The 15136-nt window shown below is 37.4% G+C and overlaps 1 protein-coding gene across 12 annotated transcripts in view; it reads left to right on the top strand.

The window, feature by feature from the left end:
* The window catches only part of mcf2la (mcf.2 cell line derived transforming sequence-like a), a 65743-nt gene extending 50951 nt beyond the window's left edge, over positions 1-14792 (top strand). For 6 of the 12 annotated variants that reach the window (XM_057331325.1, XM_057331319.1, XM_057331329.1 and 3 more), the window contains exons 9-32: positions 290-404; positions 505-624; positions 2286-2477; positions 2600-2791; positions 3247-3406; positions 3813-3865; positions 3957-4036; positions 4185-4251; positions 5316-5431; positions 5549-5618; positions 5706-5798; positions 6306-6398; positions 6479-6604; positions 6717-6938; positions 7719-7811; positions 7901-7979; positions 8228-8401; positions 8767-8859; positions 10217-10291; positions 10567-10641; positions 12575-12684; positions 12766-12878; positions 12980-13083; positions 13484-14792. In XM_057331325.1, the coding sequence (XP_057187308.1) occupies positions 290-404; positions 505-624; positions 2286-2477; positions 2600-2791; positions 3247-3406; positions 3813-3865; positions 3957-4036; positions 4185-4251; positions 5316-5431; positions 5549-5618; positions 5706-5798; positions 6306-6398; positions 6479-6604; positions 6717-6938; positions 7719-7811; positions 7901-7979; positions 8228-8401; positions 8767-8859; positions 10217-10291; positions 10567-10641; positions 12575-12684; positions 12766-12878; positions 12980-13083; positions 13484-13563 (2695 nt within the window). In that variant the 3' untranslated portion in view covers positions 13564-14792. The remainder of the gene's footprint in view (positions 1-289; positions 405-504; positions 625-2285; positions 2478-2599; positions 2792-3246; positions 3407-3812; positions 3866-3956; positions 4037-4184; positions 4252-5315; positions 5432-5548; positions 5619-5705; positions 5799-6305; positions 6399-6478; positions 6605-6716; positions 6939-7718; positions 7812-7900; positions 7980-8227; positions 8402-8766; positions 8860-10216; positions 10292-10566; positions 10642-12574; positions 12685-12765; positions 12879-12979; positions 13084-13483) is intronic. The other 6 variants (XM_057331321.1, XM_057331320.1, XM_057331323.1 and 3 more) reach the window with 6 other exon arrangements.
* The last annotated feature ends 344 nt before the right edge of the window (positions 14793-15136 follow it).

The following is a 15136-nucleotide window of genomic DNA, read 5'->3' as shown; positions in this document are numbered from 1 at the left end:
TGTTGTTAACTTTTGAGATGTTCCAGAATGTACACCGGTCTGTTACTGCGGGGACATTTCCACGCCTCTAAACATGACGCGGCACAAAACGAAACGTGATTGGTTGCTTTACCTGTCAGTCATATGGCCTCTTGTGCGGGCCTTGGCCAAAGAAAGCGGCGATAAGTTCCAGACCTTCAGTATGAAAATATCGATGTGAATTTTCGTCAAAAAAGTATTCTGTGTTTTCTTGAAGAAAATTGTATGTGTTTGGAACAAAGTGAAGTTAAATGAATGTCTCTTTCTATAGGCTGCTCGGTCAGTTGGATGAGACGGAAATGGCGTTTGATGATTTCTGGGACAAACATCAAACCAAGCTGGAGCAATGTTTGCAATTGCGGCACTTTGAGCAGAACTTTAGAGAGGTTCGTCTGTGTGTTTGGCTAGTTGTATCTCAGATCAAGGTCTGTGTGTGTTTATGTATGTGTGAACAGTCATTGTAATGCAAGTGTTTTTGTGTTGCAGGTCAGAGCTCAATTAGATCTGGTGTACGACAGACTAACGGGTTTCTCAGAAGTGGGAATAAGCCCCGCCCACGCTGAACATATCCTGAAAGAGCTGACCACTCATGAAGAGAGAACATGTGTGAGTACTAAACTGTTGTCATGCGAAAGGCATACAGCATAATATATTATAATATTTTAATATTTACTATAATACACTTAAAGTCCCCCTGTGGTGAAATATGGTGTTTTTAATATGCTTTAAGATAAACCATCTGCAAATTCATCACTTTAAACCATTGCAGAGGATTTTCTCCATAAAACTGCAGTTTACCAAAGACAGTTCTGCCTCCGTTTACGACATCATAACCCTGTAACCAATCACGTTAACCGATTTGAGCCATAGATATGTAAGAATGGCGCATAGACTCGGCACTGAACGATCGCTGCTGTTTCAGCTCTGCTTCTGCAACACGAGCATGCGCGCTGCTCACACGTCGAGCGAGGCATCTATGTACCTATAATCAATGGTCTGAGCTGGTGCAATTGAGTGGAGGCGGGGACTCATTTGCATATTCATGAATCCGCATATTCATGAAGCAAGGGTATAGAGTTACATTCAAGTCATTTTAAGGCATAAAGAAATGATTATCACTGGAAAAAACTGTAACATATGCAATTTTAATGCTTAAAGATGACTTAAGTTTTAGTGAGTTTTATAGATATAGTTAGATATAGATATTAGTAATCTATAACTAATAATATAATTAGGGCTGTCAAACGATTAATCGCGATTAATCGCATCCAGAATAAAAGTTTGTGTTTACCTAATATATGTCTGTGTACTGTGCATATTAATTTTGTATTTATAAACACAAAAACATACACATACTTGTGTATATATATTTAGGAAATATTTAAATATATTTATTTATATTTACTAATCATTGAAATTTTCTATCAACGTTTATTAATTGTTATATTTTTCTTAAATATATGCATTTATGTGTGTGTGTTCATAAATACAAAATAAATATGCACAGTACACCATCATATATTACGTAAACATAAACTTTTATTCTGGATGTGATTAATCACGATTAATCTTTTGACAGACCTAAATATAATATAATATAATATAATATAATGCATATTTGACATAATATTATGTCACTTTAGTTGTATACTTGCATATTGTGGAACGGTTTGTAACAATTCTTTCTATTGAATACGGGTTCTCTTATGTTGTAAATTGTTTTATACTAATGAGAATTACCATTTTTATTGTACTTCTTGGTATTGCAAACGTTCCTCATTTAAATTATTAGTAATTGCAATCTAAATTATATTGATACTTTTACTTTTTGTTGTAATTTAAAGTCTGTTGTTTTTCTACCCGAATCGAATCGAATTGAATCGAATAGAAAAACGTTATATAAAAGATATAAGTATATACACATAATATATTTTCTCAAGAGTATACCCAACGATATTGTTCCTCTGTTTTTGTTATAGTAATGATGTGCTTTTTTATTACATTTATTTTATTATTTATTATACACAATTATTTTTATACCTTTTTAGTTATCGTCCTTTGTGTGTGTGGCTCTTAACTGTTTTATGCTTGCACATGCGCGCACACATTCCTTTTACATGTAAAATCACACTGCGCATTTTTAAGTTGCTGAGTACAGCATTTCATGAAATGACACACATCCTCACTTTAAATCACCTGATAAAGCAGAGATTGCTGAGCGTGTTAAGGATACGCACAAACATATATATGAAAATGTTTGTGTGTAGGCGGTGTTGGACCGGGCGCTGTCCCTGGCGTGTGATGCGGACCGGCTCATTGAAGCATCTCATTACGCTGTGGACTCCATCCTGCCCAAATGTTATGACCTGCGAGCTCTGTGTGAGGAGATCAGTGTTGTCCTGAAGGCCAAGAAAGCACATCTGCTCAAAGCCATGGAGCTACATCAGTGCCTGGATAAGGTAGACACATGCACACTTTACTTTACAGATGGGGTCTTACTATTTTCCTTTGAAACAGGAAGTTGGGGGCGGGAACATGTGTAAAGCTAATACACTCTCTCTCTCTCTCTCTGTCATGACAGGCCTCCAAATGGTGTGAAGATGGCATCTACCTGCTGGCATCCCAGCCTGTGGATAAGTGTCAATCACAGGATGGGGCGGAGTCAGCGCTGCAGGAGATTGAGCGTTACTTGGATACAGCCAATCAGAACAAGCTGACCGATTTGAGTGGAATTTGGAGGGAATACGAATCAGTGCTCACACAAGATTTCAGGGTAAATATTTAATAAAGCTTCTTTGTTAAAAAGAACAGAGAGATTGAAAAATCTGATCGAACGTGTACAATTTAAAGGGATAGTTCACCCAAAAATAACAATTCTGTCATCATGTATTATATACTGTATCTCTGAATGTGACTCATTCTTCTGTGAAACACAAAAGAAGATATTTTAAGAAATGTTTTTGTGTTCATATAATGGAAGTCAAAGGCGGTCAATGTGGTTTGGATACCAACGTTCTTCAAAATATCTTCTTTTGTGTTCTGCAGAAGAAAGAAAGTCATACATGTTGGAAATGACATGAGTGAGTAAAAGATGAAAGAATTTTCGTTTTAGGGTGAACTGGCCCTTTAAGACATTAGTGTTCACAGGGAATATACACAGACATGGAGTGGCAGTGTTTTTCATGGTATTATAGAGTCGATTGAATGTTTTCTCTGCGATTCAAACAGGATCAGGTGGACCTAGTGTTTCAGAAGCAGACGTCCATGCAGGAGATGTTTGAGAAGAGGAGAGTCAGCTTGAAAAAGTTAGCAGCCAAACAAACGCGTCCCGTGCAGCCGGTCGCCCCGCGTCCAGAGGCCATCATCAAATCGCCCCTGTCCTCTCCAGGTAAACTAGTAACTTAGTATTTACAACCACGGTTATTGAACACCGCGGTTGTTAATATCACGATTATCGACAATATTTGTTATCTTGTTATACCGCTGATTTACTTTTTTTTTCAGTGTAGATTTGAGAACCAAGTACTACATTGCAGTACATAAATATATTAGCAGTACATTACAGAGCAATTCTTTTCTGCAGTGCGGTTGTCTCTGTGTCCTCCCAATGTCCCCTAACCCCCTCCAAACAGACACACACACACACACACACACACATACACAGTCATGGGTAGCTGCTTATGGACACGCATGCGCAGAAGTCACGGCAGCTGCGTGTAGTTTTATGGTTCTGCTGCCATCTAGTGTTCCTAATGTAGAGAACCACACAAACACACGTATATTTTTTTATCCAGTTCACAGGGAGAAGACAATCGAGGGTGACATCATCAATGGAAACTGCAGAAAGGTAGGCATGTCTTCTGTGGAAAATATAATATAAACACACACACACGCATGCGTTAAAGTGCAGGGATTGATGTTTTGTGTTGCATTTACAGGGAGACACAAACTTGCAGAAAGACGGCAGTAGACACCCGTCTGTCTCTGATGCGGAGGAGAACTTCGCTGTGCTCAGACGGTCAGTGAGGGGATTAATACAAATAGTCAAGTCAATTTGATTTATGTAGTGCTTTTTTTACATTGTTTCAAAGCTCTTCATCAACCAGTTTCATTTCAAACTTAACGAATCATTTTATGCTATTAATGTGACTGTGTGATATCTGTAGGCACGTGATGAATGAGCTGTTGGAGACGGAGAGGGCTTATGTAGAGGAACTGCTCTGTGTGCTGGAGGTGAGCTGCACTAACATAGCTCCACCACCAGAGGGCAGATTTGCTTTCGGTTTTATAATAACATGATGGTATTTTTATTAGGGCTGTCCAACCATTAATCGCATCCAGAGTAAAAGTTGTTGTTCACATAATATATGTCTGTGTGTACTGTGCATATTTATTTCGTATTTATAATCACACACATGCATGTATACATATTTAGGAATATTTACATGTATTTAGGCTATTTTTTATGTTTACCAATCATTGAAATGATATATAAACGTTTATTCATTTTTATATTTTTCTTAAATATATGCATGTATGTTTTTATACATACAAAATTAATATACATCATATATGTCTGTGTGTACTGTGCATATTTATTTCGTATTTATAATCACACACACATACATGTATACATATTTAGGAATATTTACATGTATTTAGGCTAATTTTTACGTTTACCAATAATTGAAATGATATATAGAAGTTTATTTTTATATTTTTATTAAATATATGCATGTATGTATGTTTTTATACATGCAAAATGAATATACATAATATATGTCTGTGTGTACTGTGCATATTTATTTCGTATTTATAAACACACACACATACATGTGTACATATTTAAGAATATTTACATGTATTTAGGCTAATTTTTATGTTTACCAATAATTGAAATGATAAATAAAAGTTTATTCATTTTTATATTTTTCTTAAATATATACATGTATATGCTTTTATACATACGAAATGAATATGCACAGTACACACAGACATATATTATGTAAAGACAAACTTTTAATTAATCGTGATTAATCGATTGACAGCCCTAATTTTTATAATTAAAGGAATACTTCATGCAAAAATGAAATTTACTTACACTTGAGTCATCCGAGATGTAGAACTGTAAAGAGATTATTTGCTTTCGACTCTCAAAGACATGGTGCCTGTGGATGTGTATTTTACGAATCAACAAAAACTCTTCTTTACTGTTGTACTCACCTACATCTTCGACAGCCTGAGGGTAAACTACATCAGATTTTCATTTTTAACTTGATCAATAAATTGTGTGTCAGGGCTATGCAGCAGAGATGGATAACCCATCCATGGCTCATCTCATCCCCAACACATTACTTCATAAGAAGGACGTCCTCTTCGGCAACATGACCGAGATATACCAGTTTCACAAAAAGTGAGTTAGGCTCTTTGCACGGTCTGCTTAGCTTTCTACTTGTGTAGTAGGCTACAGTTACATGCATGCAGAAGATGCTTTTGTCAGATGGCTCAAACGGTCTTTCTCATGTTGTAGAACGTTTCTTCGTGAGCTGGAGGCATACACGGACTACCCTGAGCTGGTGGGCCGGTGTTTCCTGGAGAGGGTGAGTGTGATGTCACTTCCTGTGCTGATCTGGTTCAATAGATCATTGAGATGACTGGGTACTCACGTTGTTTTCCATGTTTCTCAGATGACAGATCTGCAGATCTATGAGAAGTACTGTCAGAACAAGCCTCGCTCTGAGTCTTTATGGAGACAGTGCTCGGACTGCGCTTTCTTTCAGGTCCTCTTACTTACAAGATGCTATAAAACATTGTTAAAAGATTAAGGACACGTATAATGTAATTTAACATACGGCATCAAAAACTGATATTTTTGTATGAGATTTTTATTGTTTGATAAGGGAAATGCATAAAGGATGATAAATAACTTCAATTAGAAATGAAGCACTAGGGGTATATATAATTATTTTAAACCTCTGAAACTTTTTATTTTTTAACATATATTAATATTTCTACTTTTAAAAATGAATTCATCACACCGCAAGAAACATAAATGGTGAAAAACATAAAGGGTATGAAAATTATAAAACCTAAAATACACTCTTTAACTTGTGTAGTCGTATACATTTCAACATAAAATGAAAATGTATATGACTGAAAAAATGTGTGTTGTCATCTTCCTAAATTTACAATTTAATACAAAAGTTTCATTGTATATAAATGATTATTATACGTTTAATCATCGTTTTGCTCCGGTCTTCATAAAGAATGTGTAATGATGCTTGCAGGAGTGTCAAAAGAAACTGGAACATAAGCTTGGTTTGGACTCGTACCTGCTCAAACCCGTTCAGAGAATAACCAAATATCAGCTTTTACTGAAGGTAAACTATTCCTAGAGTGCAAATTTAAATGTAATATTTGCTGGTAGAGTTGCTGTAACCTCTGCTTTGACTTGTATCAGGAACTACTGAAGTACAGTAAAGGCTGCGAGGGTGAAGACGACCTGCAGGAGGCGCTCTCCTCTATAATAGGAATCCTAAAGGCTGTCAATGACTCCATGCATCTTATCGCCATCACTGGATATGAAGTAAGCAAACTCTGGTGATTTGTTGCTAATTGACAAATTGATTATGAAGAAAATGTTTCGTGAAGTGTGTGCATCAAGGAACCGGGTTTTGACCTCCGACCTGTGTTTCCAGGGTAACCTGAGTGATCTGGGCCGTTTGATGATGCAGGGGTCGTTCAGCGTGTGGACGGAGCATAAGAAGGGTCACGCAAAGGTCAAAGACCTGGCACGGTTCAAGCCCATGCAGAGACACCTGTTCCTCCACCAGAAAGCTCTGCTGTTCTGTAAGAAGAGAGATGAGAACGGGGAGGGTTATGAGAAAGCCCCTTCATACAGCTTCAAACACTCACTCAACGTAAGAATATGACTTTTTTTCATTTTCATCACTTGCTCCATGTCACTTACATATATCAGTCATTTCATAGTTCAAGACACGTGTTTAATCTTTGTGGTAAAGCTGGAGTTTGCAGATGATGTAATCACAGTGCAACCATACGTGACCTGTTATGGCACATTTTGATGTACATCTACAGATTTGTTCTTTAAATATTTTTGTTTATTTATTATTTTGTTTGCCTATTTTTCTTATGGAATTTTACTTAAGTTTTAGTGTACCTTCATTAATATTTTGAATTAGCTTTGATTTTTATAGTTTTATAATGTTTTTTTGCTAATTTGATTGTTATTATTTTCAATCTTTTTATTTGGGAGAAATTCATTTTTATTTATTTATTTTCAGATACTAATTGCGCCTCAAACTTTTACAAAGGCAAAATTTCTCATTTTTGTTTAGTTCAAGTTATTCAAATAATATTTGTGTCTATATTTTGCTTCATTTTAATTTACAGAAATGTTTTAATAGTGTTAGTTGAAAGTAATCCTGAGGCTGATTCACGTGCTATAACCCGATTGTTCTTAATGTGCTGCAGATCTCTTTAGATAAAAATGTGTGATAAATAAATTAGTGATAAATTAGAAGAAAATGACCAATTCTAACGTAATCTATGATTCATCTATTGTCTTCACAATCTTAAATCACATTCGGTGTTATGAAAACTTAAAACTATATGGATGATTTAATGGTACAGCTCAGGATATAAACAGGCTGATTATGTTTGTTATTGTTCTCTGATAGATGAGTGCCGTTGGTATTACGGAAAATGCAAAAGGAGACAACAAAAAGTTTGAGATCTGGTGTAACTCCCGAGAGGAGGTGTATATTGTACAGGTAAACCGGGCCTTCCCCTCTGTATATATGATCGACTATACATAATCTCCTGTAAACCTTTTAAGTCATTTTTTGATATTTATTTACAGGCACCGACAACAGAGATCAAAACAACATGGGTGAATGAGATCCGGAAGGTTCTGACTGGCCAGCTGAAAGCCTGCCGGGGTGAGAATATAAGTATATGTTTATTTAGAATAAATATTAACAGCTGAACCGAATAGAAACAAAACTTTGTAAGGCATTTTAATGGCACTTTCCGCACTTAAAGATTAGTGTTCAAGTTGTTTATGGGATATCTGAACCTGAATACTATTAAACATTGCTGGTGTAAATCATTTGTCAGCATGATCAAGAATGCTTTAGATCTTTGTGCAAATTCAAGATGTTCTCTAATGATTTTTGGTGTTTGGCAGAAGCAAGCCAGCAGAAGAGTTCAGAGCCGTTAACTCCCACCAGCACCACCCTGATCATGAGCCCCTTTAAGACCACCCAAAAGACCCTCAAGAAGGGAGACGAGAAGAAAACTGAACCAACAGTAGCGGATCCCAGCACAACGTCGTTACCCAAAAACAGTGACAAGGTCAAAGGTCAGTCAGCTCTCCTTAATTTACGGGACAAATTACTCTTGAATGGAACTTTTACAAAAAACAGTACGATTTGTGCGAATACAGATTTGTAACCGATCAGACGTAGTCTTTCTAAAGTTACACGAATCGCTGTTTGGAATCAGTTTAGTCTGATCTCACAAACCTATTAATAAAAACAATCCCACACTAATGTTTCGCTAAACCTATCCCACGATTCAGAATTCAGCTGCTGTCTTTGCTTTTTCCCCACTTGAGACCATGAATTTCTGTGATGTTCTCTGCAACCCTCTGTTATTTTTCTCTGTTACTGTTTTCCTTGTTCTGGCTAATCCTGTAATCTTTCTTTCTTTTTTTGTGGAGAATAGAAGAGACTGTCACCAGTCCCAACACTGAGAGAGCTGCAGTGGCTAAAAAGCGTTTTACACTGCAGGGCTTCAGTAACCTCAAGAGCCAAAAAGGTACCGCAGTGGGAAAGACTAGAAATTAACTGTTAGCCGGATCATACGCTGTTACGTTAAAGGGGTCATATGGCGCGAATACGTGTTTTGCCCATGCATGTATTAGACACGTAAAATTGCAAAAATTAAAGTGTCGGAAGAAAAGATGCATTCTATCTAAAAGCGAATGCTCACCCAGACCTGCCTGAAACGCCTCGTGTAACCACACCCCCACAAATCTACGTCAGTTCATGGTATGATTTGACTAAGACCGCCCAAATGTATACGCAAGTAAGGTGGGCGTACCTGTCAGAACAATTGAAGAGGAACCTGATGTTCCAAATATGGTAAGAGGCGTTACATTTCCCTCACACGCTTGCAGTATTCGACCAATCACTACGCACTGGTTAACTGGCCAATCACAGCACACCTCGCTTTTCAGAGCCATGAGCTTTGTAAAAAATCTGCGCGTTTCAGAGAGGCGGGTACAAACATGCACGGTATGTGGAACATACAGCGTTTTTGAACCTTAAATCGTGTATATACATTACATTACATCTAAAAGAAACTATAATATTCGTTTTAGCCGTGTCATATGACCCCTTTAAATAAATGTTTAGAAGACTCTTTTAAAGATGAAAAATTTACAGTTAGTTGAAGGATATTTCTATAGGTAGTGCATTGCATTAACAGTATAAAGGTCATGGGTTCAGTTACCAGGGAAGAAACTTAGATCTACCAAATGCCTAAATGTTTATGATAATTTGAGATTTGGTTTAAATTCACTGCAGATCACGTATCGCCCTTTGGTGGTAAAAGTATAACACTACCCATGGTCACTCTCTGCCCTCCAGGTATACTACACTAGACTAGACAAGTTTGTAGATTAGCATCAGTGTAGCATAGTCATAATGGTAGAATTGTATATTCGTCCATCCACGTTAAAAGCAAAAATGCTGTGCGTTCAGAGACGATCAAAGCATATTTGGTGTTAAAATGATATTTTAATACAATAAGATGAGATTTGTATACAATGAGATTTGGACAGAGTTACGCTGAACCAAGTAACAGTATTGATGCATGACATATTCGAAATTGGTTGGGACAAAATCTTTGTTTTGTTCTGTTACTGATACTTAAATAGCCTCAAATTGCGAAATGTTGTTGAAAACTACTTCCGATTATCGAAACCATTTTACGATTTAACAGATGTGCTATTGTAGATCCTTTTAGAAGAACCAACAATTTCCATGTAACACTTGGGGATGTGTCCCCTGTCAACCCTGTTACAGTCTGCTTTTCCTTATACTTTCCTGATTTTGTCTTTTCTTATACTTTTCTTCCTGCTTTCTCTCTTTCTCCTCGCTTCGGCTGCCAGGATGCCCCCCTAGTCCCGACCACAAAACTAAAAGACACGAGATTAAGAGCGACCCCACGCCATTTGGCTTCAGAGGTACACTGTCCCTCGGCATCCCCTTTCGCAAAATCAACCCCGAAACATTTTACCACATTACATGGACTTCCATTTTATTTGACCTCCGTATGTTGTTTCACCCGTCCTGCATTTTATCCATGTTTTACATCAGTACTTTAAATTAAAATCCCTACTGTATGGGCTCACAAGGAGGAAAGCCATCTAAATTTAGTCTATCATGCTAAAAGTGATCTATGGGGGTGGTTGCTAAGTCAGTGGAAGGTTTGAAATCTTATTGGCTGCCTCTCTCGCAGACGCAGGTCCTCACATCACTCTTACCCGAGTGAGGTGGCTGAGCACATCTAGTCTGTTACAGGCTAAACGGAGAGGTAACTGGATGACTGGTGTGCGAATGAACTTTAACTTTCAACTACTAAAACGTCTTTATCGCTCTATCAAGTCAAACTTCCAAACACAGACTGGCCCACGCTAACGTTGTGTTATTTCAGCGTCAGTGGTAGTTTACAGGATAAATGCTCAATTTAGTACAATTACGTCTTTAAGTATGAGTGTATGTGAAACCGATCCCGAGTGCTTATATAATTGTTTATAAGAGTGATGTATGACATCAACTCTCCTCATTTAAGAGCTATAAATTTACTATAATTTGCGCTAATTGTGTTATAATCAATCAAAACATATGTCAGTCTGTGCAAGAAAGTCCACTAGGGAAAATACAACCCTTTGGGTGGAAACACTTTAATGGTGCATGAATATCTGGTTTGGGTTCTGTCAGCTGGTTTGTGGTGCTAAATTCACTTTTACTGTCCTGTAACCACAGATTGATTTCTCACGAGCTTGGTTGCGTTGATCTGAAATGACTCACCTGAATGCACTGATTCAGATCTAAGGATGTTTATGTGTCTCTCATAAACATGTTTTGTGTGTGGGGGTTTTTTTGTGAATGTGTACCTTCTTCACAATCATCTTCAAATCATGGTCGTCTTAATGTAAACCGAAATGGCTCGCTCTTCAAGCGCAATTCCTGGAGCTGTTGTTCATTTCTCATTCCAAAGGAATTAAAAAGAGAGACTTGGTTCCAAAAACTAGTAAGCTGCCTTTATAGACAACATGACTATGCTGCCTTCTAAAATACCTTCTTTTATTATCTATTTATCCTAAAGTCTAAAAAAAGTGTATACTAATTTTGCTTGGAAATATAGTTGCCTATATACACATTTGTAATTGTTAACCCATCAAATTTAATTTAATTAATTAATTTAGTTAATCATCACTAAACTACTTTCTCTCGCAGTGAATTGCGAAAGCGTGTGTGGATCTACACTTCGTATACCTTCACTGGAAACAGTAAACCATTCCGGTATTTAAACATGCTTATTTCAACATACAACGATTTGGGACGTACTACAGGAATTCTAATTCTAAATACTATTTAGGACGGATTATACGTACATTGGGATGCAGGGATATATTCTCTTTAAAAAGGCGTTGGTAATGCATTGCAAAAAATCTATCCAAGAATGTTGATTAAAAAATAATTTATAAAATATGTATGTGGAAAAAGTTGAAACTTAAAAATCTGGTTGTTACATTTTATAATTTACACAAAACACAACTAGATTTTTAAGATAGTTTAATAAAAATTCAAATGACTTGTAAATCCAATTTGATTCAAGTTTTTAAGTTGATTTTTTAACAATGGAAAATATTGTTAGTGTAGCAACACGCTAAGCTCCGCTGTGCATTTCATTTGAAGAACACCACCACCGAGTTCGTGCAGCACGGAGTTGCCGCCTTTGTAGTGTCAGTCGTGCTTAGGGTGCATGATGTTTAGGTTGCTATGTAGCATAGACCAGTGGTTCTCAAACATTTTCGTTGTAAGGCCCCCTTTGTGTAGAGTGCATTGCTTTGAGGCCCCCCAAATAAAGACTTATAATCTTAAATTTAACATTTTTATTTAAACAAAAACATATTCGGTTATACAATGCTGAAACATCAATTCTTTTTTCTGGTGGTCATATTTTTCTGATGTTTGATTACATAAAATCTATGATCAATTTCTATATTTCATCAAATGCCACAAAATCTGTGGCCCCCCTGGATCCATCTCGGGCCACCCCAGGGGCCAAGGCCCCCAGTTTGAGAACTACTGGCATAGACAGCAAGGCAGCTTACTAGGTTTTAAACAAAGCCAGTGTTTCGTCTTCACCCTTCTTCAATCATCTTTCTCATCATTTTCTTGTAGCGATCTTCACCTTACAACAAACGTCACGTTTGTTCACCTGTGCTTTTCTCCTCAAGGGTTCACCAAGGCGTCGCTGTCTATGGAAGCGTCTGAGGAGAACGACGGCTACTCGAGCACGGAGGAACCCATGAACTCTGATCCCGAGGAGGAGGGAGGGAAGAAACTGGTGAGTCATCGTGGCCGAAAGACTGCAGTTACACAGAATTCTTTGTCCTGATCTTGTTCCAATTACGATGTACTTGTGTAGTCTCCAGGCAGGTATGTGGTAGTTGCTGACTATGACAAAAGCGGAGCGCAGGAGCTGACGGTAAAGAGTGGAGACACAGTGCAGCTGGTGAGGGAGGGAGATGATGGACGCTGGTAAGACTCGGTGTTACGTAAAATGTGTACGATTGTAATATTCCATTAAAAAATGTGCAAATTGAGTTTTTCTGTCAGCTGATTCTCCGCTGGTCATTCAGGTTTGTTCGTAATATGAGGACTAATAAAGAGGGCTGGGTTTCTGCTGCAAACCTGCTAACGCTTATCGGAGAATCCAGATCGTCTCAATCTCTCTCCAGCTCAGGTAACGCGTCGCCTCTCTCACCCTCCAGATAAACACCATACACCACAGGGCCGTGCACAGGACCTTTGAGGGGCATGTGCTGAAACTGAAAAAATTGACAAATTGAATCAAACAAAATAATAGTCTCAAAAGCTTTAGATTTACTCACTGTTAATAACAGAGAGTCTAACAGGTAAAGAAAAAGAAAACGCTGTACTTGTTCAAACAACAAGACCTTTATTTAATGACAACGTTACCCTTGCAAGACGTTCAGCTGCTGTGGACAGAACTGCAGTTCAAGACAGAGGGGGGTGGAGCCATGAGGTTTTATGATGCAGGCATGCACCATGAATCTGTGCTTCTACATGACAACCTCTAAGAAGGGTTTTAGCTAATGTAATGTGTACGTGATTTTCCGCAGAAGGCAGTGGATCTGGAAACCTCAGCACGTCTTCCAGCTGCAGTGAGACCTACACGAGCTTCTCGGACATTAAGGCCTGAAGCCGGTGTCTCGACGCCGCCGCCGCTCCCTTGTGGCAGCTCATCACAGTGCACTTTCTACTGAAGCTACACGAGTCTTTGTACTGTATTTAACCTCCTTAGCTGAGGGGAAAAAACAGACATTGAGGATGTTTAAGCGTCAATCCTTCTCAGCATTTACCTCTTTATAAGGGAAGATATACAGTTTTGCTATCCTTCTTTTTTTTCAAAATGATACTGTTACCTTCTTTCACGTTTGCTGGATTATAAAAAAGGATTCTTCAAAAAGAGTGATTGGGCGGAGTCATCAGTTACATCAGAGTAGCCTGCAGTTTTTCCATGGAAACATAATAGGGTCTCTCCAAGCCCCCATCAGTTTGATCGTATCCGTGTATTTTTGAAATGTCTAAATTTCTTACTGTCATAAGCTCCTGTGTGATTTGCTGTAGCAGCAAGAAGATGATATATTGCGTTTTTTACGATAAAGATTCCTGAGGGTTATGCCTGGTTGAAATGACTGTGAAAAGTCCTGTCATTCACTGTATGTATTAATCAAAATCTGTATAGTTTAAATTATTTCCTGTAAAAGAAGATTTGTACAGATATTAACTTTTATCTCATGTTTTTCATTAAAACAGTATATATATATATATATATATATAAATATACATATTGTATATGATGACCACTATTGTCGTGTGTCAATGAATTGTATTTTGTTGAATGTGTCACGTTACTGATCTACACCCTTCATGTACACATGGTATTACATTTGTTCTGTAACAGCATACCAATTTGTATTCACATTTTGTTCATGTGTCGTCATTCTCTGTCATTTAAGTGGTTAAAAAACAAAACTTACAATTTGTGTTTAAATCAGGATTTCACTTGCAAGGACTTCATTTAAAAAAGATTTAAGTGTTTATTAATGTTCAAATGAAACACTCGGTTTAGGCAAAGAACTATTATACTTTTTTGATGACATTTCTGTCAAACATTTCTGTGTTTTAATTCAAGGTCACAACTGCAAATGTGTCTTTTATACGGTTCTGCAATACAAAGTCACCGTCATCTTTTACATTTTATGTGGCACATTGCTGCTTGTTAGTTTTATTCGTCCACGTTTTCGTTTTGGCATTAAAACTGTATTAGACTTGTGTACCTGTATATGTGTAAATATGTATTTAAGAGGTTGTATGAGATGAATAAATTTAAAATGCTTAGGCTTGAATAAACTTCACGGAAACATTCGCAACATCTCTGCTGCTATTTTGTAGATGTATCCATTCATTTCTGTTTTAAAGATGTAAAATTCTGTATATATTCAAAACGAGCTTGCATAAGAATTAAATAATTTTCATAAAAATTAAGCATAATATTGGACAGTACTGAGGAAGATGCGCTCACTGGCTGTTTGCAATTGATTTACAGTGACCCGGTTGTCTCTGTGGTTCAATGTCACCGCGCGCACGCAGACTTCAGCTGTGACGATATTATAGGTCAGAAAAGTATATGACGCGACACTTTGAAGCGTCGTGATTCAGAATCGTGAGTCATGCGCCTTTTCAGTCCTCGTTTCTTCATAAAAAAGGGC

Source organism: Triplophysa rosa, linkage group LG4 (assembly GCF_024868665.1).
Source record: "Triplophysa rosa linkage group LG4, Trosa_1v2, whole genome shotgun sequence".
NCBI classification, from domain to species: Eukaryota; Metazoa; Chordata; class Actinopteri; order Cypriniformes; family Nemacheilidae; genus Triplophysa; species Triplophysa rosa.
This window is presented reverse-complemented; position numbering and strand designations above follow the sequence as displayed.